Consider the following 22,949-nt stretch of genomic DNA (forward strand, 5'->3'; position numbering starts at 1 on the left):
TTTCCACCTTGTGTGGCAAATTGAATTATATTAAAAAAAAATGTTTAATTATTTTAAAGGTACAAGTATAGGACCGGTTATCCAAAATACTCTGGGGCTTTTCCGTATAAGGGATCTGTCTGTAATTTGGATCTCTGTGCCTTAAGTCTGCTGCAAAATAATTTAACATTAATTAAACCTTATAATGATGAATTAAATCTTAGTTGGGATCAAGTACAAGACAATGTTTTATGAGAGAGAAAAAGGAAAACATTTTTAAAAAATTAGAATTATTTGCTTAAAATGGAGTCTAAGGGAGAAGGCCTTTCCATATAACAGATCCCATACCTGTATTTGTAACATCTGGCTTTATATTTACTATACCTGCTTGCCCGACTATAGAAACAGTATAGCAGAAATGAGGTCTCCTCAAAGTAAGAAGCCAGTTCCCAAAAGGCTGTTCATGCTTTTGTTAATCACTGAATGCAGTTGCACAGTCAACTGAATAACTCACCCTCAAATCCATTTAAAATGATATTAAAATATTACTGTTCTCAATTAAAATGTAAATGTAGAAGCGTTAAGAATGACCCTATGTGACTTAACTTGGAGGTAAATACGTTAATAGGGAAAATAACGAAGGCACTTAAATTCAAGTCAGAAGGGACAGAAGCAGCATTTAATGAATATAAACACTATAACAAGTGTTTTAAAACAGCAGTCCGCAAAGGCAAAGATAGAAAATGCGCTCCTCATTTTCTATCTTTAATAGTAAAAAGATGCAGGAGTGTGGCCCAACTGAATTTTAGTAACAATATGGTTACAATGGATAGAGAAAAGGCAGATGTGCTTAACCAGTTCTTTTCTTCTGTGTATACAGTAGAGGAGCCAGAGTGCCAAGTCCCACCCAATAGCTGCACTGTTGCCTCAGCTCCAACTACGCAGTGGTTGACACAGGATATGGTGCTTAAAGGGTTACACAAGATAAATGTAAACAAGGCACCTGGGCCAGATGGAATGTACCCCCAGGTACTGAGAGAGCTAGGGGCAGTTTTAAAAAGGCCTCTGTTTCTAATAGTCTCAGACTCTCTTATCTGGTATGGGACCTATGGATTGGAGGAAAGCTGATGTCATTCCTATATTTAAAAAAGTATTACATTGTCAGCCTGGCAAATATAGGCCAGCAAGTTTGATATCCATGGAAGGCTTGTTATGTTCTGGAGAATGGCATTATGAGCAGTAATCAGCATGGCTTTATGAAGGGCAGGTCATGTCAGACCAATTTGATTGTTTTCTATGATGAGGTTGGTGGTTGCTGGACAGTGGGGATGCAGTAGATGTGATCTATTTGGATTTTGCCAAAGCATTTGATACCGTTCCCCACAAACGACTGCTTTCTAAACTAAGGTCTATTGGTCTTAGTGAAGTCGTTTGCACATGGATTGGAAACTGGCTACAGGATCGGGTACAGAGGGTGGTTGTTAATGGTACATTCTCTACTTGGAATAAGGTTCTCAGTGGAGTCCCTAAGGGTTCTGTATCAGGTTCAATATTGTTTAAGTTGTTCAATAATGACTTATGAGAGGTTAGTATAAGTAATGTATCAGTGTTTGCAGATGACACAAAACTCTGCAGACCAGTCAATTCTATCCAGGATGTGGCATCCTTGCAGCAGGATCTTGACCAACTGGCAATCTGGGCAGCTAAGTGGCAGATGAGATTTAATGTGGATAAATGTAAGGTCCTGCACCTGGGATGTAAAAATATGCAAGCCACTTATACCCTTAATGGGACTGCACAAGGCAAATCCATAATGGAGAAGGACCTTGGAGTCCTTGTAGATAATAAACTTTGCTGTATCAAGCAATGCCAGGCAGCAGCTGCAAGGGCAAACAGGGTTTTGAGCTGTATTTAAAGGGGCATAGATTTGCAGAAGGACAGGGTTATTCTTCCACAGAGTGCTGGTAGGTTCCCATCTAGAATATGTCATTCAGATTTGGTCTCTCTCCCCAAATCAGTTGTGCGGGCTGATACATTAGATAGCTTCAAGAAGGGGTTGGATGGCTTTTTAGCAAGTGAGGGAATACAGGGTTATGGGCTATAGCTCTTAGTATAAGTTGATCCAGGGACTAAACCGATTGCCATCTTGGAATAAGGAAGGAATTTTTCCCTCTCTGCAGCAAATTAGAGAGGCTTGAGATGTTTTTTTTGCCTTTCTCTGGATCAACTAGCACATTAGGGACCCTCTAACAAATATTTCCAAATGCTAACAAACCCACAGAAGGCTCACCTCCCACAGGCAGGGTAGGGCAGGAGACAAGGAAACCGATCAGGACCATGCAAGTAAGGATCATGACCACTCTAAGGTGAACAGTACATACTGTATTACATACAATAACACAATGCTGCCACTGCTCCTACAGTTTGAAGTGTGACCAAGTAAACAATGCAGTTGCTTACAGTCTGAGGTGTGAACAATGCAGGGGCAATGGACTTTACATGCATATTATTGACTCATGTATGGGCTCTACATGGACCACATTGGCATGCTGATACTCTCTACCATTATAATCTGATTGTTGGGCCAGGAAACCGACTGATATGATCATCCTGATTTGGCTAAGGCACTGATGCCTTTACCAAACAAGCATATCTGTTAATGGCCAGCTTTTGTGTATAGAAGAAGTATAATCACTGGGAGGTATACAAATATTAGGCACCCCTAGAGATTATTATAATTTACCTAAGACTCCAGGCCTGTGCTACTGTGCACTAAAAACTGCAACAACCCTGAAGGCTTGAACTGGCAATCTGTGGATTCTGGCAAATGACAGAGGGGCTGCTGTAAGATAGCCATAGACAGTCACTATTTTGTGGGCCTGTGAGGGGCCATTTGTGTACTTAAAATGCCAGTGCCTATTTTGAATCGCAGTCCAGGCCTGGCCCAAAGTACTTCTATAGGAGCACAATGTCACCATCTTATTCCACATCTTACTTCTTTTGGGCCCTAAGGTGCGCAAAAAGCACAGGGCTGAAAAGTAGGACACTCTTCTGCATTTGGCATTAATGGTTTAAAAAAATTCAGGGACACGTCTAAAAAATCCAGTTAGCAGAACTGACCTGATCACAGTTTATTTTAAGTGCAATAAGTGCTGCCCTGCAATATGTATCTTTTAAACATACCCCTGATTTTTCAAATGATCTGGTCACCCTAGATTTAAGATATATTGGTATCAGCACTTTTACTTGGGAAACACAGTTGCTAAAATGTTGAAACCGTCCTGTTTATAGCATTATTTAGGCTTTTACATTTGAACACTAGGATATCTGAAATGCCAACCATTGTTCTGCTGTTATAGCTTTGCTTGACAGAGAATACATACCCATAGGAGCTGCTTATTATTTTTGCATAATTTACAGTAACATATCTTGCACAAACTTCTCAACTGCAGCATGTATGAAAAAGTACATTTATTTAATTTACAACATGTCTATGTACAATAACTGGTGGCAAGAGAATTTTTCTTTTCATTCCTTCCTAATATGCATCAGTGTATTGGAGGCATCTTTTTCAATGAAGATAAATTGGGGAGCATTTTCCAATAAACACTGGCCTCTTTGCCATCTTCTGCCTTAGTGCCTCATTGTGGGTTTAGTAAGCAATTATGTGAATTCATTCCAAAAAGTGGCATCCTTTATGTGAATGTTAATCTGCCAAAGAACAAAAAAGTGCTTATCAGTAGGGACTGGATGGTGCAAATACATGGAAATACTTTCAAACTAAAAGACTTTCAGCCTGCTAAAAAACTGAAGCTTTAGGACCGTGACAGATGGGTAGATTAGTCACCGTGCAACAAATCTCCCTGAAATGCCATCCTACCGGCGAGAATGTAAATCACGCGGCGGTGCGATTTTGCGCAAATCGCCCCGCCGCGTCTGCCATCCCACCAGCGACTTACATTGTCGCCGATGGGATGGCAGGGGAAGGCAACTCGGGGAGATTAGTCGCCCGCGAACAGGGAGTTTTGCCGCGGGCGACTAATCTCCCCGTGTGCCAGAGCCCTTAGCAAGCAAATTGTTGTATATGGATTTTTAGCCATTTAGATGCAGAGTAAATCTTGAAAAAGCTTAGTGCTTAGTGATGTAATTTCTGTCAGGACCCACTTAATTGTATATATTATAATAAATAAAACTCCCCCTGTTGAAATATATGAGGGTATTAGAAGTCACCTGGGAGTTCAATGAACTGTAAAAGCACTTGGCCTTTATATGGTCATTAACAAGGTACATTATTCACTACATAAAATATTCAGTATAGGTTTTATATATATATATATATATATATATATATATATATATATATATATATATATATATATATATATATATATATATATATATAAAAATACAAACAGTTCAAAAGCTGCACACCAAAAGTTTGGGACACTACCTGGGTGCCTGGACAGTGAAGCAATATACAAAGCAGCAGGGAGGAACGGCACTCACAGGAAGTATTTTCACACTGGAGACATCAAAAAGTTTTATCAGTAGTGAGGTTCTTTATTAGTCCGACGTTTCAGCTCCTACAGGAACTTTCATCAGGGACAACAGTATTGTAGTGCACAGTGAACGCTATTTAAGCCCAAAAGGGCGCAAAAAGTGGTTGCTAGGCAACAAAAAACATACAGTTCGAATGTGAAAATATAGACATACAACATAAATTAGACAAACAGAATAAGGAGTATGGGCTCCTTTGGTATGACCTCCTTAGCGAGGCAGACAAAAGTAACAATACGAAGGGTGCATAAAAAACGAACAGCACATTCTCCTGAGCGCTATTCTCAGAGCGCTATTAAATGCACAAAGATCACCAAGTACCCTTGCGCCCCTTACGAGACACACACTGCTTCGGGTCACGGCTAGCAAGATATGGTATGAGCGCTCCCATTCACTTACCGAACTGTCCCGCTGAACTGCCAAATCATACGAGTGGCTTACGAGTGGTTGCTAGGCAACCCGCCAGAGGTGAGTAGGACTCAAGCAGTCCTTCTGTATCAGCGAAACACCGTGTCGGAAGAGTCACCGAAGCAAAGCATCCACATGTACGGATTAGCCCAGGGCAAACCTTAGACGTCACGGTCCTTGTAAAAGGGCCAGGCGTCACGGTATTCCCTATATCAAGCTATGTGGTAGTCTCAAAAAAACTATTAATCGGTGTTGCCGTTAGCATGACTCACATGGGGGTTGGAGCTAGTGGTAGAGGCAATGCCCTGCGCAGGGCATAGAGTAAAAATAAGGTAGGAGAGCAGCGGAGACAGGGGTATATAAGGGTGTCCCCACGCGGGGTATTCCAGTCAATTAGTGACATGACCATTGGTACAGGGGGCACGCCTGCTGCCCATCTGGTGTGTGCTCAAGGGACCACATATGTGGTGGTGATGCAGGAAAAGTAAAAACATGGAGAGGTGTGCTGTGCACGTTCACATAAAACCCAGCTGAAAGGATACAAAGTGTCAAACATTGTTGCGACCAACCAGTGTATCAAAAAATGTTTTTTTGTAGCGAACATAAGCACCATTGGTGGACACATATTGTTACAATTCGCGTATAGTCTGACATTATGCCTGGAGTAAAACCAGGTTACATAGAGGGAACAGGGGAAATAATAAATCCGGCTGTACATATGGTTTAAATGAAGCATCCCAGTCCTACTCACCTCTGGCAGGTTGCCTAGCAACCACTCGTAAGCCGCTCGTATGATTTGGCAGTTCAGCGGGACAGTTCGGTAAGTGAATGGGAGCGCTCATACCATATCTTGCTAGCCGTGACCCGAAGCAGTGTGTGTCTCGTAAGGGGCGCAAGGGTACTTGGTGATCTTTGTGCATTTAATAGCGCTCTGAGAATAGCGCTCAGGAGAATGTGCTGTTCATTTTTTATGCACCCTTCGTTTTTTATGCACCCTTCGTATTGTTACTTTTGTCTGCCTCGCTAAGGAGGTCATACCAAAGGAGCCCATACTCCTTATTCTGTTTGTCTAATTTATGTTGTATGTCTATATTTTCACATTAGAACTGTATGTTTTTTGTTGCCTAGCAACCACTTTTTGCGCCCTTTTGGGCTTAAATAGCGTTCACTGTGCACTACAATACTGTTGTCCCTGATGAAAGTTCCTGTAGGAGCTGAAACGTCGGACTAATAAAGAACCTCACTACTGATAAAACTTTTTGATGTCTCCAGTGTGAAAATACTTCCGGTGAGTGCCGTTCCTCCCTGCAGCTTTGTATGTACACACACACACACACACACACACGAAAAACTATGAACAAACTTACGTGTTGATGTTACATGAAGTGGATCCAGAAAAACGCTGGAGTTCTGACATTGTGATTTTTCTAAATCATTGATATCCTGTCGTAAAATACCTCCTACAAATTCTTTACTCATTTTATACTTCCTTTCATGCTGGTTTGCAGAAGGCATGGAGAAGTTGAGCCTTAAAATTGCTGAAGTGTTTTCTCCACTGAAAAGAAAATATAAAATTTGTTTAGGTGCCTGTAATCCTCTCCAAATTTCCTTTGTCCTACAGCTTAACAGGAAGCAGCCATTTGTTAGCAAACATTCTACTACACATCTGTATTAACGGGGAAGGAAAGGCTAAGTCACTTGGGGGTGCCTTACATTTTGGCACCCTCAAGTGACTTAGGCTTTCCCTCTCCTTAAAAAGTAATGCAGGTTATAATTATAATGCATAATATAGACACCATGTGATGCAGGAGAACACTTATGAAGGTATCATTTGTGGTATTTCCCAGGAGATGCTAAAAACCCTGTTCAACTGGTCATGTTGATTGGCTACCAGAATGCTGCTGCTGATGATGATTATTCAAGCTTGCCACAAGTCCTGCATGATGCATTTTGGTCTCAGAATGTTAATTTTTTGTCAAAAATTACACTGAAGATCCAGTTGGGCAATCTGTCTGATAACCAGCAATTTTTGTAAGCTCCTCTAAGGGGCACATTCATGAAAATGAGAGTTCGAATCCCGAATGGAATAAATTCGGACTGGATCGCAAATATCACGAATATGCTTACGAAAAAGTCATATTAGTCACAATTATATCATATTGGCAATCCGAAAGACACAAAATTTTTGTATCAGAGCGATCGTAAAATGCAGGAAAACCTTTCTGACTTTGATCCTTCTTTGCATGATTTTGGAAGCCTCCTATAGGACTCAATGGCACTCTGCAGCTCCACCCTGGCCCAAGGAAAGTCACGATACCGAAGCTTGAATGAATCTGAAACTTTCGTACTTTGCGACAAAATGGTATTGTCACGCAAAGTATGAAAAAGTCGCCGAAAATATGCCAAACGAATGCTCGGAGCATTCGTGGATTAGTAAATCTCCCCCTTAGTGTACAGTATAAACTCTATGTGGCCATGTCTTTTGTTTCAGGCACAATAACATCATTGTATTTACTTACACAAACAAGTCGTTGACTTCTGCAGAAACAAAATAGGGGTGTAAGGCAGGAGACACTGAATATACTTTTTCAATCTGCAAATTAAAATTTAGAACAGAGATTAAATGATTTGGAAAAAATACATCTTAAATACATTTCCTCCATGGGGATGAGTGGATTTGCCTTTCACCTTGCAGTTCACAAAAGTGAAAATTCCATCCATGGGGGCCATTCCTTACAGCAGAATTCCTAACAATCCTAATAACAAAGCATCATTTCTTAAACCGATTTGTAACATTTGTATAGGCACACAACTTCACTTGACAGATTTGGATTGCTCTGCCAGTACTGTCATTAATGAATGTGAATTCTGACATGGTAATGTTCCATTTGCATATTTAGTTTTATTTTTTCAGGTTTTTTTTTTGAGCTAATAATCGTGAATTCAAACTAGGGCCTCCAAAACGTGAATGCTCCATATTTATTAATAAACATTATCAACTTGAAAGCTTTTAATCTTCTTAATAACATCAAAATTTAAAGACAGCCGGTACCACAATCCAGTCTAAATGGCACATTATATATATATATATTTTATATTTTATCAGGTTGCATCAACATATGTTAATATATACGTGATTCTATAATAATAGTATAATCATAGTATAGTATAATAGTATAATAATAGTATAATCTGTTTTTTGGTAGGCCCACAAATAATACCAACAAAATAAGCACAAATATCTTACCCTTTGTTGAAGAGTTTCTTTATTTATTCCCAGTGTATCCAGCACACAACTGTCTTTAATGGTGAGCGATCCTGTGAATGTGTACATGCTTTTTTCCATATTTAACGCTACATCAGGGTATTCATCTTCGTCAACATAATGCTCTAAATGAAATTCATCAATTTTAATTAGGCTTCACTAATTTTCTTAAAATAACTGTATGCAATGAGTTAACTGTTTAAATCTGTATAGATGGATACAGGCCATTATAATGTATTGAAAACAGCATTGTAACTACAAAACAGAAGACCCCACAGTCATGGGGGTGGTGCACCCTGACCACAGGGTCATCTATATTCTCGTCCCTCCTCCTCAGCCGCTCTCCTACCTTAAAGTTCTCTACCCGCTGCAAACTAGCAGCGGTGGGCAGGTGTAAGTGGCCCTTGGGGGGTTGGGGTTGCCCTCAGGAGGCACTGTGCCTAGAGAAGTAGGCTAGAAATATTGTACATTATATATTGGGCTTCTGTCCCAGGCCAAGGCAACCACAGGCTTTTAACAGTGAAGATCTGTGTCTTCAAAGATGTCCCCCCTAGCTCCCCATCTTCTTTTCTGCTGATTCACTGCATGCGCTCTGTGCTGCTGTCACTTATTGAGCTTAGGGACCGATGGGGGGGGGGGGGGGCGTGGGCCACCAGTTGGACAGCACTGATCTAAATGACTGCATCACCAACAATCGGCCATAACAAAAATATGACGCTGCTTTCATTTTTAGGTAAGAATTGCACAATAATTGCCTATACTGGTGTTTTAATGGGATTCACATATGGAGCAATTTTGAAGCAGCATTTTAAGCAAAGAGTAAACACAGCAGGAAAAAATGCTCACAATTGCCTTGTGTGCCATTGCCATTATACTATCATTATAGGGTATATTATTTTTATTTCCAACACTGCATAAAAGGGGAAAGCATACACAGTCTTCCTCAGAAGACACCACAGAACATCTATGTGAATAAGCAGACACATTTTTATATTTACACCAAGTTACTCTGATCACCAGTTTGGAAATAGGTTTTTGAAACTTTTTTGAAACCCCAACATTTCTAGGCATGTGACTTGTTGCGAGATTTGGCTGAATCCTTAGTTATCAGCCAACCCATCATGTAACCTTAAAGTTCAGCTGAATGTAAAAATGTTGCTTTCAAAATTGGTGCATTTTTTCCAGAAATGTAAATATGCAAACTATGGTGTAGATTTGGGTCAGCATTCAGCTCAATTTTTTATGGAGCTTCAGTATTGACTGAGCATCCCTACAGCATCCCTGCATTTTGCCCATGAAGTATAAACAATGTATTTGTCAAATACAGAAATTATATAATAATAGTAAAACCAGAAGTTCCTCTAGCCTTTGTGCATATTACAAATATCAGAAACCCATTCTTTTTAACTTACTTGTGTAGGCAACGAGACTAATTATTGCTACTAGAACGAGCAAGAGAAAAATGCCAATAATTTTAATGAGTAGTTTATATTTCTTCCATATTTCTCCAATCCATTTTGTTTTCTTTTGCTCCTGTAAAATATTAATAAAAAACAAAATCAGCACTAAAGAAGCCACGGTGTGCATCATATTAGATTGAAATAGTGACATGTATGTATTACTCTCCACTCAAACGCAGGAATAGGAAATTCACGACATCATATTAAAGGACAACAGAAATGCAACTGAACACACCCAGAGGCATAGAAAGGGACAATACAGCAAATATATGTTGATTTTTAAGACTGCTTAATATAAATGATTCATTTTGGGTAAAGTTGGGTAAATGTTTGTTTTAAAAAGACATATTTAACACTCCACAAGAATTGTGTAATGGGCCTTTTCCAGATGGAAATATACTTGAGATGCAATGCAATGTTACATTGCTTCTGAACCTGTTCTGTAATTTGAACATTGTGGAAAGAGGTGAAATCATATTGGAATGCTTTAAAAGAAAAGATATTGCAACTATTTTTTGTATGCGCTCTCTCCAGCCAAACTGACAGGAAGCATTAAGATACATAAATCTGAGAAAGCATTTGCAGTGATAATTAAATTTAGCACCATTTTAAATTAGTTAAAAGGAAACTCTATTAGATAAACCCAAACATCCAAACAGACTCCCCAAAACTCCCATTGACTTCTACATGACCTCGCAAGGCTCTTAGATGTGGAAGTTTCATATTCAAGCTTTTTTAATTCTTTGTGCTTCATAAAAAATCAAACATTTGGGTTTTGAAAACCCTAATTTGAAAAAAAATTTTTTTTTAAGTTTTATTTTATTTTCATGACAACATAAACAACAATACAATAAAATATACAGTGCTGTGACCATAAGATCCGCTTGCTTGATCCCCACCTACTGGTAGGCGATATGGGACTAATTCGGTTATTTGGCCCTGGGGCCAAATGATCGAATTAGGACAGCAGGTATAGGCAACGAGCCGGTGCGGTCCCCTATCCGACTGAAAAACCAAACCTGCCGATATCAAAAGGATCGATATCGGAAGCTAGAATCGGTCTGTGTATGGCCACCTTAAGACAGGGTATTACAGCTATTAAGAAACCAAATAGCCCATGGGCACTGTAACTATACTGAAGAGTCAGCCCCAGGTAGAGCCTCTATCCAGGGTTCCCATATGTTGTCAACTATTTTAGGGCAACCACTAGCTAGGTACGTTAGCTTAATGAGTGGGAGTCTGGTACTGACCATTTACACCCATTGTAAAATTGTGGGTAGAAGGGGGCTCATTCATTTCACTGCCATCACTTTTTTGGCATAAAAGTACAGTGATCTCAAAAGGGTTCTAGTTTTATTGAGGGGCAAAAAATAATAAACTAAGTCTAGTATGCAAACCTCTGGGGACATAATCCCTGGTAAGAGAATTTGGTCACTTAGGTATTTAGTCACACTCGCCCAGTAACCATGTACTACAGGACAGGCCCATATTAAGTGAAAGAATCCTGCATCAAATATTTCTAATTGAAAAAAGTTTAGTGCAAAAAAATTTGAAACACGTTAAAAATTCAAATTTGACTATTAGTATGGAGATGATATTAAGGGGCAGATTTATGAAAATGTGAGATTAGAACTCACCAAAGAAAAATTCACCCACTTTTAAAAATAAATAAATACTCTTCTTAAAATCCCCTAGGTGAATTTGAATTTGAATAGTGGGTGAATTTTTCTGTGGTGAGCTCTGATTTTCATAAATTTACCCCTAAGTATGAAGTTAAGCAATGAATTCTAAGACAATTTAATATATGGTTTTGCAACAGATATCTGTTAGTAGGACCATAATAATGCAAGTAACCAGGCAGTTATTTAAAAAATTGAAGAAAAATATGAGAGCACTCTACAGAAACACAAGCAATAAAAAGAAGCAATGATAACAAAGTCATTAAAAAAAAAAAAAAAACTAACAACTTGCTTAAAACAGGTCAATCTATAACCTGCAAATATTTAGTTTAAAATTGACCAACCTCAAACACAAAACATGACAATAATATAATCAAGACTGAGGTGCACCAGATACAAGAGGTAACAATTTAATATATATTTAAAAAAAAACAAGCACAAATGTGTTATGGAGAAGTGACATTCAGTAATTCTGTATAGTTATATACTCCTTTTTCTACTTGTATTGGGGTACTTGGGATGTTTTAAATCAGTATGTTTCTAGTGATTCTTGCTCTCTGAATTAAATATTTTTCTTACTATAAAAGAAACCCCCAACTCTTTGGGAGGCCCATTTATCATTAACATTTGCATTTTTTCTAAACTCACACAGCAAAGAAAGGCTGGCCAACTGAAACAGACAGCCGCCATTGACATGACCTTGACAGCCATGATGTATAATAAATGCAGATTTTTGCGCAAAAAAAAATACCAATGTTAATAATGCCCCCCTTAGTGTCATTTTTAAAAGATTACAAGCTTGATTCCTTTGAGTAACCTGGTTCCCACCTACACCACAAAACATACAGGCATGTTATGGCTCCTGATAAAACTAATCCATGTGAATATAAGCTCTGCGAGGGAGGGACTGATGTGAATGATGTTTAATCTACATAAAGTTCTCAGAGTATGTCAGTGCTATATAGAGAATAATCATAGTAACTGCAGTGCAGACTCCCACTTGCTTTCTACAGTTCAGAAACATAACAACCTGGAATCTTCTCTGCAGACTTTGTTGTTGCTGCACAGATGGTTCAGTTCCTTCTGTACTGTTTCTTTCCATGACACGTAGTAATGCCATGAGACAGCGCTGATGTCCCAAGAGGGGAAACATGCTGCTTTTAAATCTGTGCAATAACAATGCTTCTTATCAATAGACTGAATCTTCAGTCTTGACCTATTACTAACCAATTACAAATTTTGAAAACATTTTTGAGCGGATACAACCACTCCCTGCCAGAGGTTTATTACCAAATTTTTGTTCTTATGCCAAATAAGCATTTTCAGGATAACTTGGCAATGGCAGCTCTTTTTGAAGAAGAATGCAAGTAACCAGGCAGTTATTTAAAATATGAAAGAAAAACATGAGAGCACTCTACAGAAACACAAGCAATAAAAAGTAGCAATGATAACAAAAATGAAAAAGAATGAAAGCCATGGAAAGCACCAGTGTGCCTGACACAAAGAAGGCCTGGTCTTATAACCTGAAAAAACAGACTAGTTAAGTGGGCTTGGTGTGTGTGTGTGTAAGATTTAGGGAAAATGCCCATCTGTCCTCTCGATACACTGGCATGATGTTCAATTTGGTAGCATGTGGGTTGAAAACATATTTGTTTTCCTAGATATTCTAGAAACTTTGGATGAATGACTTATACACCAGTGTATACCTATATACAGTATATATATATATATATATATATATATATATATATACACACATACACACAGTATATATATATATATATATATATATATATATACAGTAATATATATATATATATATATATATATATATACACAGTAATATATATATATATATATATATATATATATATATATATATATACTTTGTTATATGCTAAAGGTGGGTTCCAAGGTTGGTTTTCCCTTTTTAATCGGGGCACCCACCCATCCAACACTTTTTGCAGAGACTTTTATAACAGGAATGACACATTAGTGGTGCAGCAGTGTAAATACAGCTGCATTTCACCTAAAGGAGCATGTGGGTGGTAAAATAGTGACACATACTTAATAGTTAGACAGTTTAAGGGTGGTGGCAAACAAAATTATTTCAGTGATTTTGTCATCTGAGCATTTAATAGTTATGTGCATGTGCCACCAAACCAATCTAATTGTTCCCTGTTTCAGTTTAAACACTCAGAGGCAACACAGTCAGTGTTTGCAATCAGCAATGATTCCAACATACTTTTACACCTTCTCACTACTCTTTCCTCTCCCATTGCGGTTGGCTACCAGGCAGGAAAAATAGTATGTGAACAGCAAATTATATTGCTAGGCAAAATGATCAGGCAATTAGATGATTGTCTATGCTGAGCAACACAATAATTGCATGAATGAATGTATCATTTAGAATATGCTACATGTGGAGCAAATTCCTATGAGAAATTCTTTTATTATCAATCTCATTACAAGCAGATACAGCCCAGATTGATATCTTTCAATCAACATTGATTGGACAGGGGAATATACACTGCTAAAAAAAATAAAAGGCACAAAAATAAGACATCCTAGATCTGAATGAATGAAATATTCTTATTAAATACTTCATTCTTTACATAGTTGAATGTGCTGACAACAAAATCACGCAAAAATTATCAATGGAAATCAAATTTATCAACCCATGGAGGTCTGGATTTGGAGTCATACACAAAATTAAAGTGGAAAAAAACACTACAGGCTGATCCAACTTTGATGTAATTAACGCACATCAGAAATTAGCGATATTAATACAAATTTTTGCCAATCGTACAAACATCTGAAATCCGGATAAATGTGCCCCTATGTTTTGGTCTTCTGTACCAGCCTCCACAGCCCCAGTAGCTCCCCATCTTCCTTTCTGCTGATACACTGCACATGCTCTGTGATGCTGTTACTTACCTGAGCTTAGGGGCCAACTTAATATATAGTGTACATATAGAATATAAATGTCACAATATAAAGCTGATTAATTAATACAGATAATTACTACATGGCAGCTCTGAAAACCAGTGCAGTTAGCATACGAATTTGATAATTAGCCCTGAAGCATCATCTTATTTGACAGGCCAACCTCATTTTCTGCTTGAAAATTTGCGAACACCCCTAAGTTTAGCATCTCAACAGCTACCCAGAGCCCACTGAGTGTCCTGTGACAAGTTTGAAGTCCTGGAAATAAAAAGGAAAAATAAAAAGGAAAATAACATATAAAGGTTTATTTATGTGCTTTTCCCTACAATAAGTACCGGTAACTAAAACCACATTTATTAAAAGTACTTGCATCAAAATGCATACTTCCGTATAGTTATGCTCCTTTCCTGCCATGTTTTCCAAATCAGGCATTGCTGCACCTATTGAGCTAGTGCCACCTCCTGAGTTAGCTGTAGCTCCAGGGTTTTCTCAGCACCCTGTGTCAATAAGCACAGCACACTTGTGATGAAAGGAGGAAGCACTCCACTAACACAGCAACATTGGAAATGACACTAGGGAGACTGAAGGGTTAACATATGTATGCAGAATTCTAAGAAGGTCTGTGTATGTGCTACTTTAGTTGTTATGATTACCTTGACCATCCTGTCTCTGTTGTGTTTTGTCCTTGTTGATCTCAGCAAATGCTCAAGGCTAACAAACCAAAATAAGCTTCAGCAGCTACTCTAAATGAATTCCTGTTTTCTGCTAATAACTGCAAGGCATATGTGCCCACCCATGTTACGTAAGCATAATGGAATATCTTTATCTACATGTATATAATCTGTGGCAAAACCATCAATAAACTGGATTTGTTAGGAGATTCACTACTTGTCTGTGTCTCTCTGTGCAAGTTCCCGGATCCGTATCACGTGACAGTGTACCAACAAGAGAGCCCGGGGTCCTAATAATTGCTAAAACCCTAACAGAAACTTGAAAAATATGAGGGTGCCACTGCGCCTGAAGCACACACACAATTGCATCCATTTTGGTGAATTGGCCACAACTGCAGCAGACACAGCACAATCTCATCAAGAGAATCATACATTTGCATTCACGACACGACGACACCTGAATACTGGGAAAACAATGCACTGTAGGAAATAACATGGTATTTGTGCTCAAAGTTGCACTTTGCACACTGCATCCATATAAGTGAATGCACCCTATACTGTATTTTAAAATGCTAGCAATGCTGTCATGTGTGAGAGCCATGTTACTAACGGCAATCCCCACCAACCATTTTGTCGTTCCCACAGTCTTGTTATGATGATGATAATAACAACAATAATTATAATAAATATTATTGTTAGAGTTTCTACAGCAACAGTACATTTATATGATGTTTTCCAAGAACACTGACAATATGAAAATGCATCAACAGCCAGCAATGTGACTTTCTCTAGTTGAAGCTCAGAGAAAGTTACATTTTCACAATAGTTTCTGTATTTATGAACTTATACCCATAAAACTGCCACTGGCACTTTAAACATAAATTTGTCTTGGCCAGTTTACTATTAAAGTGCTTATTGTAAAGAATATCACAAACACAAAACATTTAAGAATTGTACAGCTTAAAGTATTATAGTACAGTATAACGTATTAAAGTATTATTGCTATAAGAAGGGTTACTTCCTTTTTACAACCAAAAAAAAAGTTTACATAAGCTGCCTTCATCATCTTACCGTACTAGTACCAAGGAAAGGCTGGTTCACTTCTGGATCATTCCCGTTTAAGGAATCAATAGGTATGTGCTCTGGAGTGTTTCCGGACATTATTAAATTCAAAACACAGGTAGATCCAAATTTCAGTTAACGTACAAAAATATATATATAAAAAATGATTTCAAGTTATTCTGGTCTGGGCTAAATACATTTTTTAAAGACGATCAAAATGCCAGTTCCCTTGATTTTCAGAGCTCCTGTTGCTCAAATCGAAAGTCTAGGAGTGGTCAGGGTTTTTCCTTGTTGTATCTGTAGTTAAACAGTAACACGCCAGTACAAACATGCTGGAAATGATGAGACAGAGTTTCTGGTTAATCCAGTTTGGCTACATTCAGCAACAATGGCAGAAGCTTGCATAATCCTGCATGCTCATACTGCTTGTGACTATAAATTAGACCTGTTTTTTAATGTTTAAGACTTCTGTAACTGGGAAGTTCTGGTGTCTGGATCCACAAGTTGAAGCAGTTAATCAGATCTCAGAATGTGTACATGTACACAGTGGATGCACATTGTAAAAATGCCACCTGTCTCATATAGCCATAACTGGAAGTAGAATATTTGTCCCTTCTAACTCATCAGAAATTGAACCCACATTAAGTGCTCAATACAATATATTAAAAACCAGTACACAAAATACTGGGTCATACAGGATCTGAACCCAAATATCAATAGTTATGTTAAATATAAGTCCATACCTGGAAGCACTGAAAAATTACCTGTTTAGGAAACCCAAAGATCATCCACCTCTACCTCCATGTATGATGGCACCGATAGCCGCCTGGCAAGTAGCATCGAAACTTGCAAAAGTTACCTTCCCAACACTCTCCCCCTCTCTACCATTGTGGGAAAAACTCAAATTTACAACACTTCTATCACTGAGGCTATATGGTATTGGGCACCAAAGAAAATTAAATATCTAGGAGACGTACTTACAAACTCCAAATTTATTGATATGGTGGAACTTAGGGACAAAATTAATATGCCGCAAATGCCCATGTACAGGTATCTGCAGTTGAGACATACAGTTAGAGCTCAGTTTGGGGCAACTGAGCTGACTCTAAAGGAACCACCACTTCTCTCCCTGTTAAGGAGAGAAGACCCCAGTAAAATGGTATCCCATATATATACACAAATACTGACTACTGGTCCAGCCCATTTCAATCAGCGTATAACAGATGGCATGAAAATAAACCTGGTGTAGGGCCCGATCAATGGGAAGAAATCACTGGAAACCTATATAAATTCCTGATCTGTTGTAGAGACAGATTGATTCAGAATAAATTTATACTTAGAACATATTATACCCCAAATAGACTATTCCGCATGGGCCAAATACCAGCCCCCATTTGTAAAAGGTGTGGAGAAGTAGATGGGTCCTACTGGCACATGATCTGGGCTTGTCCCATCATCATAAGATATTGGGTAAAAATTACCAGATACATGATGAGAACCTTAGCCCTCCCACCACTGCTTCAACCAGAAATATGTCTATAAGGTCTTGTGGATGACCTTGTTCCTAATAACTACGCAAAAATTTTGGTAAGATCACAATGCAAAAAGAGTGCTAATCATGCACTGGATGGCTCCCCTCCCTCCTCCTTTCGCAGGTTTTTTCGCGCCCCCCAGTGATTGTAATCACTTACCTTAAATCCTGTCTCGCAGCTAACCCAAGCTGGTGCTCCTGTTAGGAGAAAACCACACCAGCCCAGGGCAGCTGGGAGACAGCAATCCTCTTCAGAGTATGGCACACACAGGCAGCATAGGGCCGCAGAACACCCGCCTGCCCTACCCTGCCTGCCCTATGCTGCCTGTGTGTGTGAGCCATACTCTGCTTGCCCTATGCTGCCTGTGTGTGCCATACTCTGCCTGCCCTACCCTGCCTGTGTGTGCCATACTCTGCCACTCTGCCTGCCCTACCCTGCCTGTGTGTGCCATACTCTGCCCTATGCTGCCTGTGTGTGCCATACACACAGGCAGCATAGGGCAGGCAGTACATACAGTGACACAATTCTGGCACTGCTCCTACAGTCTGTCTGCACCTGAGGTGTGAACAATGCAGGTGGTGAACAATGCAAGGACTAAAAGAAGGATTACAGCCTGAAACTGAGGTGTGAAGAATGCAGGGTACCAGTTAGTCTCAGTACTGATACCATTTAAATCTTGCACAAAGGTAAGCAGTCACAGCAGCCAGACAGGTGGAGGCCACACAGAGGGGGCCACGGGCCGGATGTGGACAGCATTGGTTTATGGCAAGGTATTTTCTGGTGTTTATTCACCGCTACTAAGTAGCTTAGTGTGTCTTTACCCTAAAGGGGCAGTTTACACCTATATACACCTGTTACACCTTTATAAGATGAGAAAAATAAATAGAAGTTGCTGAAAATATGTTCTGCATCATATTTATATTATACAGCAGTAACAGAGCATTGTATTGCATTAGGTATTCCAAGGTCGCACAACAGACAGCTTTCACAGTGTCACAAAACTGTAGAAAATGATCAAACTGATTTTGTCTTTATATTTCTCTCTTATCTAAAATCAGACTGCCTTTATCAGTCACTTAAAGGGGCAGTATATGCTCTTGTGCAAAAACAGTGAAATGAAGCTATTCCATGTTTGGTCCCTGCATGGTAGATAATTAGAATACTAAAGCATAGATAAGCCACCCGAGTAATGGACTGCAAACAAAACAGTCACAACAAAAGGTGAAGGTATGGGTTTGTACACTGGTAATCCAATTATCTAGCTCACAAAAAACAAACATGGAGTAGCTTCAGTTTCCCGGTTTGCCCTGTTTAGCTGAAGAAATAACAAAAACAGTAAATTGTTTACAGTTTAAACAATAAGCAAAACGTATGTTCTGTACTAGGCCTATTCAATACATCCATGCTGAACAAGGGGGATAAAAAGAGATAAAGAACAACTAAAACAAATGATAATCATAAGATTTAGTGAATCACAAATCAAAGAAAATAATTCTCCAGGACCAGTAACACCAAAATAGGAAACATTTTATGCGGTTATTGGATATATATATTTGCACAGGACCATAAATAAAGTGTTTAAATAAAGTATTTCACAAAAGCAATAGCCTAGAAGAGAGCCATGGACATCTTTTGACCCCTGTTTATCTATATTTGATTAAATTATTGCATTCTTTGTAGCTTTTTTTCTTATGCAAATATAGGCTCTTCATCCCACATGGAAGTTAATGGTCAGCTCCTAGGGCTGCAGAATAGCTTAAACTGTAGCGTTTACAGTTTCTAAAGTAAAGTGCAGCGTAGCAGTATAAATTTCCTAAACACAAACAAACAATGTTTTGTGTTACAGACACTTCAAGATTCCTTTCACGGAATTAAACAAAGATGCGACAAGCCTCTCTGTAATTATCAAGACACACATTTCAAACTCAGCCATTACATTCCCATATAAATGCAGCCCACTATCTTTTCTTCAACACTTACATGTTGCTTTAAAACTGGCCAGTATTTGTGAGAGGGTGCTTGTGTTATAACTGAAATTCCAACACGTTGACATACAAATGTTAAAAGACAAGTAAAGTCTGCCATTGATTATTACCCACACAAAGACCCATAAAACAACTAGCATAAATCCAGTTTATGCAAAGACCCATGAAACAATTACCATAAATCCAATTTTTACAATTGTATAGTATGCCAACAGAAAACAAAACACATCTGTCTTGCTTTCCCTCGCTCTATAAGTTCAGGTAAACTGACAAATATTAGAAAAAAATAACATGAGTTGCTGACAGGCCAGGATTTGTGGCAAGGCCACAAAGGCCCGGGCCTGGGGCGGCACAAATTAATGATCGGCATGCTACCTGAACTTTGTTCAAATACGGAGTACTGGGGTCTAGGTGCGCTGAAGTCTTCTGCGCGTCCTGTCCCCAGTGGTCTGCGTGCTAAAGGATGCACTTGAGGGCGATCCTGGGGAGGGGTGGCCTCTGGGCACTGTGTTTAGAAAAATGGTGCTGGTTGCTGGGAGACAGATAGTAACACAAATAACTGTTATTTAAACCTATTCAAAAGCCTCTGTGTCCAACTACAAGCATTTTATAACAGCAATAAAACTTAAAGGAAAGATGGATTTACTTGAGGTGCATCCTCTGTTTTTCCAGCTGGCAAGTTCTTTCACTAGGCTGGTAATCCTTTACTAAAAAATGTTTTACTGGCACTGGGGGGGAACAACCCAGAATGCAACCCCCAGAAGAGTAAAATGTTCTCTATTGCACATGTCTAATGGTGATGTGGCCATCCAAAGGATTTCTATGGCTCCGAGACTGCTTTAAAAGCTCAATAGAGTTCATGATTTTAATTTAATTTGGGTACAAATATGCCCAAACAGTTTTACAGCCTTTAAAGGGAGGAAATATACCTAGAAATTGCTCAGTGGTTATGTTGGTTTAGCTTTGCGCAAAGTCTGTTTTTTTTGGAGTAGTACTGGCACATTTTGGGTTTAATGCAATGTACATTTATTTAAGCGTATGAATATTGGGGGAAAATAACATGAGTTGCTGACAGGCCAGGATTTGTGGCAAGGCCACAAAGGCCCAGCCTGGGGCGGCAAAAATAAACGAGCGGCATACTACTGAACTTTTTTCACATACAGAGTACTGGGGTCTAGGCACGCTGAAGTCTTCTGCTCGTCCTGTCCCCAGTAGTCTGCGTGTGAGCTAAAAGGATGCACTTGATGGCGATCCTGGGGAGGGGTAGCCTCTGGGCACTGTGTTTATGTTGGTTTAGCTTTGCACAAAGTCTGTTTTCTTTGTAGTAGTGCTGGCACATTTTGGGTTTAATGCAATGTACATTTATTTAAGCGTATGAATAACGTATCTTGGATTAGTCAGGCCTAAATGCAATGAAGTGAGCCTATACTGTTGGCTTTACTCCACTGCCTACAATGTGGCAATAATGGCAGACTGGCATGGTGGCTCAGAATTATGCAACCTTTTGCTCTTTGCAAAAGTCTATTAAATTCATGTTGCAGGGCCCTATTGGCTGCATTAAAATTAAACTGAAATCAGTGCAGCCCTTCCAACTGGATTTTCTATACTTTTCCCTGAATTTTTAGGCATCCTCTCAGGGAAAGCTGGAAACCCATTCTACTTGTGAGCAACACTGTGGTCACCTTAGAATATCTGCAATTTCACCCCACCATTTCGACTTTCGATGTTGTAACCTTGTTTTTGCAATACTCCCTGTGGCTTACCCTCCCCTTAGAATTATCAAAGTATGATGATGTATATGAACTTGCAAAATAGGGACTGCAGGCTCGGAGCGACCTCATACCGCACCTTTGCCACCAGGTACCCAGGGACGGTCTAAACAACTGTGGGGCCCAACTGGAACCATTTTGGAGGAGCCCCCTTAGTACACTGTAAATTGTGCTTAGTACAGGGGAATCCCTATGCTACCATAGTTTTATAGGCTATGAGAAACTTAGGGGGCTGTTCCTGCTGAACTATTCTTAATACAGGCATACCTCCCAACATTTGAAAAGTGTAAAGAGGGTCAAAAAACCACACCCGTTTGTTTGTAACAAGCTAGGAGGGCAGTAACTGCTGGCTGCTGCTGCTAATCAGAACTGCTTGGGAGAAGAGCTGGAAAGAATGCAATTTGCCCTGCAGCGTTCATGTATCTGTCATATGAAGCAATCTTAGGGGGCTGTTCCTGCAGAATTGTGCTTAGTACAGGGGAATCCCTATGCTGCCATAGTTTTATGGTATCTCTCTGTACAGGTTATGAGCAAACTTAGGGGGCTTCTCCTGCTGAATTGTGCTGCTTTCTAACTGGCAAGAGAAAGTACTGCACAAGATCGGACATTTAAACTTCTGTCACTGTCACTGCTCCCCTTTCCCTCCTGCTGGATAGTCAGCAGAGCTTTGTGAGATTATACCAGTGATCCGCAATTAGTGGCCCAGGGGCAACATGTTTCTCCCAGTGGCCTCAAAGTAGGTGCCAATTTTACATTTCTGGCTTGGAGGCAAGTTGGAAGCACAGAGACAGTTTCACTCAAATCAGAGCCTCCTGCAGGCCAGCAGTCCCCATGGGGCTACCCAATAGCCAACCAAAGTCCATATTTGGCATCCCCAAAAAACCTTTTCATGCTTGCGTAGCTCCACAACATTTTTTACATCTGAGTAAAAAAGGTTAGGGATCCCTAGATTATAAAATAAGGTACAGTTCAACCAGCGCAGCACCACAACCAGGGCACAGGCCCACAGCTTTAAACAATACAGATATACTTAACTTTTCTTTTGTAGTTTCATGCTCATCTTTTTTTCTCACTATTCCACAGGGGTCCTTTATTAATGAGGTGCTAAATTGCAATTGGTCTGCTTTGCTCTTCTGTCCCTTTCTATATATGAATGCTCTTCCCTTCTCCTTCGCACTGTTCTGTTTATTCTGCTGTAATTTCTAACTCACATTATTTGTTTCCTCCGCATTTTGATTTTTCTCTACTAGTTTTCTGTTTCTATTCTCTCTTTTCTCTGCATTCTGTGCTTTGTTTTCTTCCTTTCCTCTCAGTTTTTTCCTGCTCTCTTTCCCCCTCTATATTTCTTTCTCCCCTCACAATATTCTTCTTGACAATCAAGTTAAAAAAACAAAAGCTGTGTACATTTAAACGGTGTTAAGCATACCATACCTTATCTACTAGAAGGGGAGAGCTCCTCTCACACATGCTGTGCATTAGGAGGCGAGTGGAGAGGCTCAAAGTTAATGCTTTGCAAACTGTCCAATCACACGCACAGCCTGTGTCAAATGAACTTTCCCATTCTGGTAGAGAAGAAGGTATACTTATCTTGGTCTAAATGTAAGCAGCATTCTGAGCACAGCTTTTTTCAATGATG

The 22,949-nt window shown here is 39.3% G+C and overlaps 1 protein-coding gene across 2 annotated transcripts; it reads right to left on the minus strand.

The window, feature by feature from the left end:
* Positions 1 to 3,433: 3,433 nt before the first annotated feature.
* c3orf52 (chromosome 3 open reading frame 52) lies at positions 3,434 to 22,934 on the minus strand. Of its 2 annotated transcripts, none has more exons than XM_004910647.4 (6): positions 22,745 to 22,934; positions 9,622 to 9,742; positions 8,192 to 8,334; positions 7,464 to 7,537; positions 6,312 to 6,499; positions 3,434 to 3,690 (listed from the first exon to the last, which is right to left on the minus strand). In XM_004910647.4, exons 1-6 carry the CDS (start codon positions 22,787 to 22,789, stop codon positions 3,686 to 3,688), a joined length of 576 nt encoding a protein of 191 aa, XP_004910704.1. In that variant the 5' UTR covers positions 22,790 to 22,934; the 3' UTR covers positions 3,434 to 3,685. The 2 variants fall into 2 exon arrangements, with proteins under 2 accessions (XP_004910704.1, XP_004910703.1); XM_004910646.4 differs by lacking the exon at positions 22,745 to 22,934 and adding an exon at positions 16,037 to 16,338.
* Positions 22,935 to 22,949: the final 15 nt, after the last annotated feature.

This window comes from Xenopus tropicalis, chromosome 2 (genome assembly GCF_000004195.4).
Source record: "Xenopus tropicalis strain Nigerian chromosome 2, UCB_Xtro_10.0, whole genome shotgun sequence".
In the NCBI taxonomy this organism is placed as follows: Eukaryota; Metazoa; Chordata; class Amphibia; order Anura; family Pipidae; genus Xenopus; species Xenopus tropicalis.

Excerpts from the sequence above, each read along its gene's own strand:
- c3orf52 (XM_004910646.4), bottom strand. The coding sequence starts at position 16,126 with ATGTCCGGAAACACTCCAGAGCACATACCTATTGATTCCTTAAACGGG. Across the intron at positions 7,538-8,191 it reads AAGAAACTCTTCAACAAAGG|ATTGAAAAAGTATATTCAGT; the intron begins GTAAGATATTTG and ends TTTAATTTGCAG. Across the intron at positions 6,500-7,463 it reads GAAGTCAACGACTTGTTTGT|TGGAGAAAACACTTCAGCAA; the intron begins GTAAGTAAATAC and ends TTTTCTTTTCAG.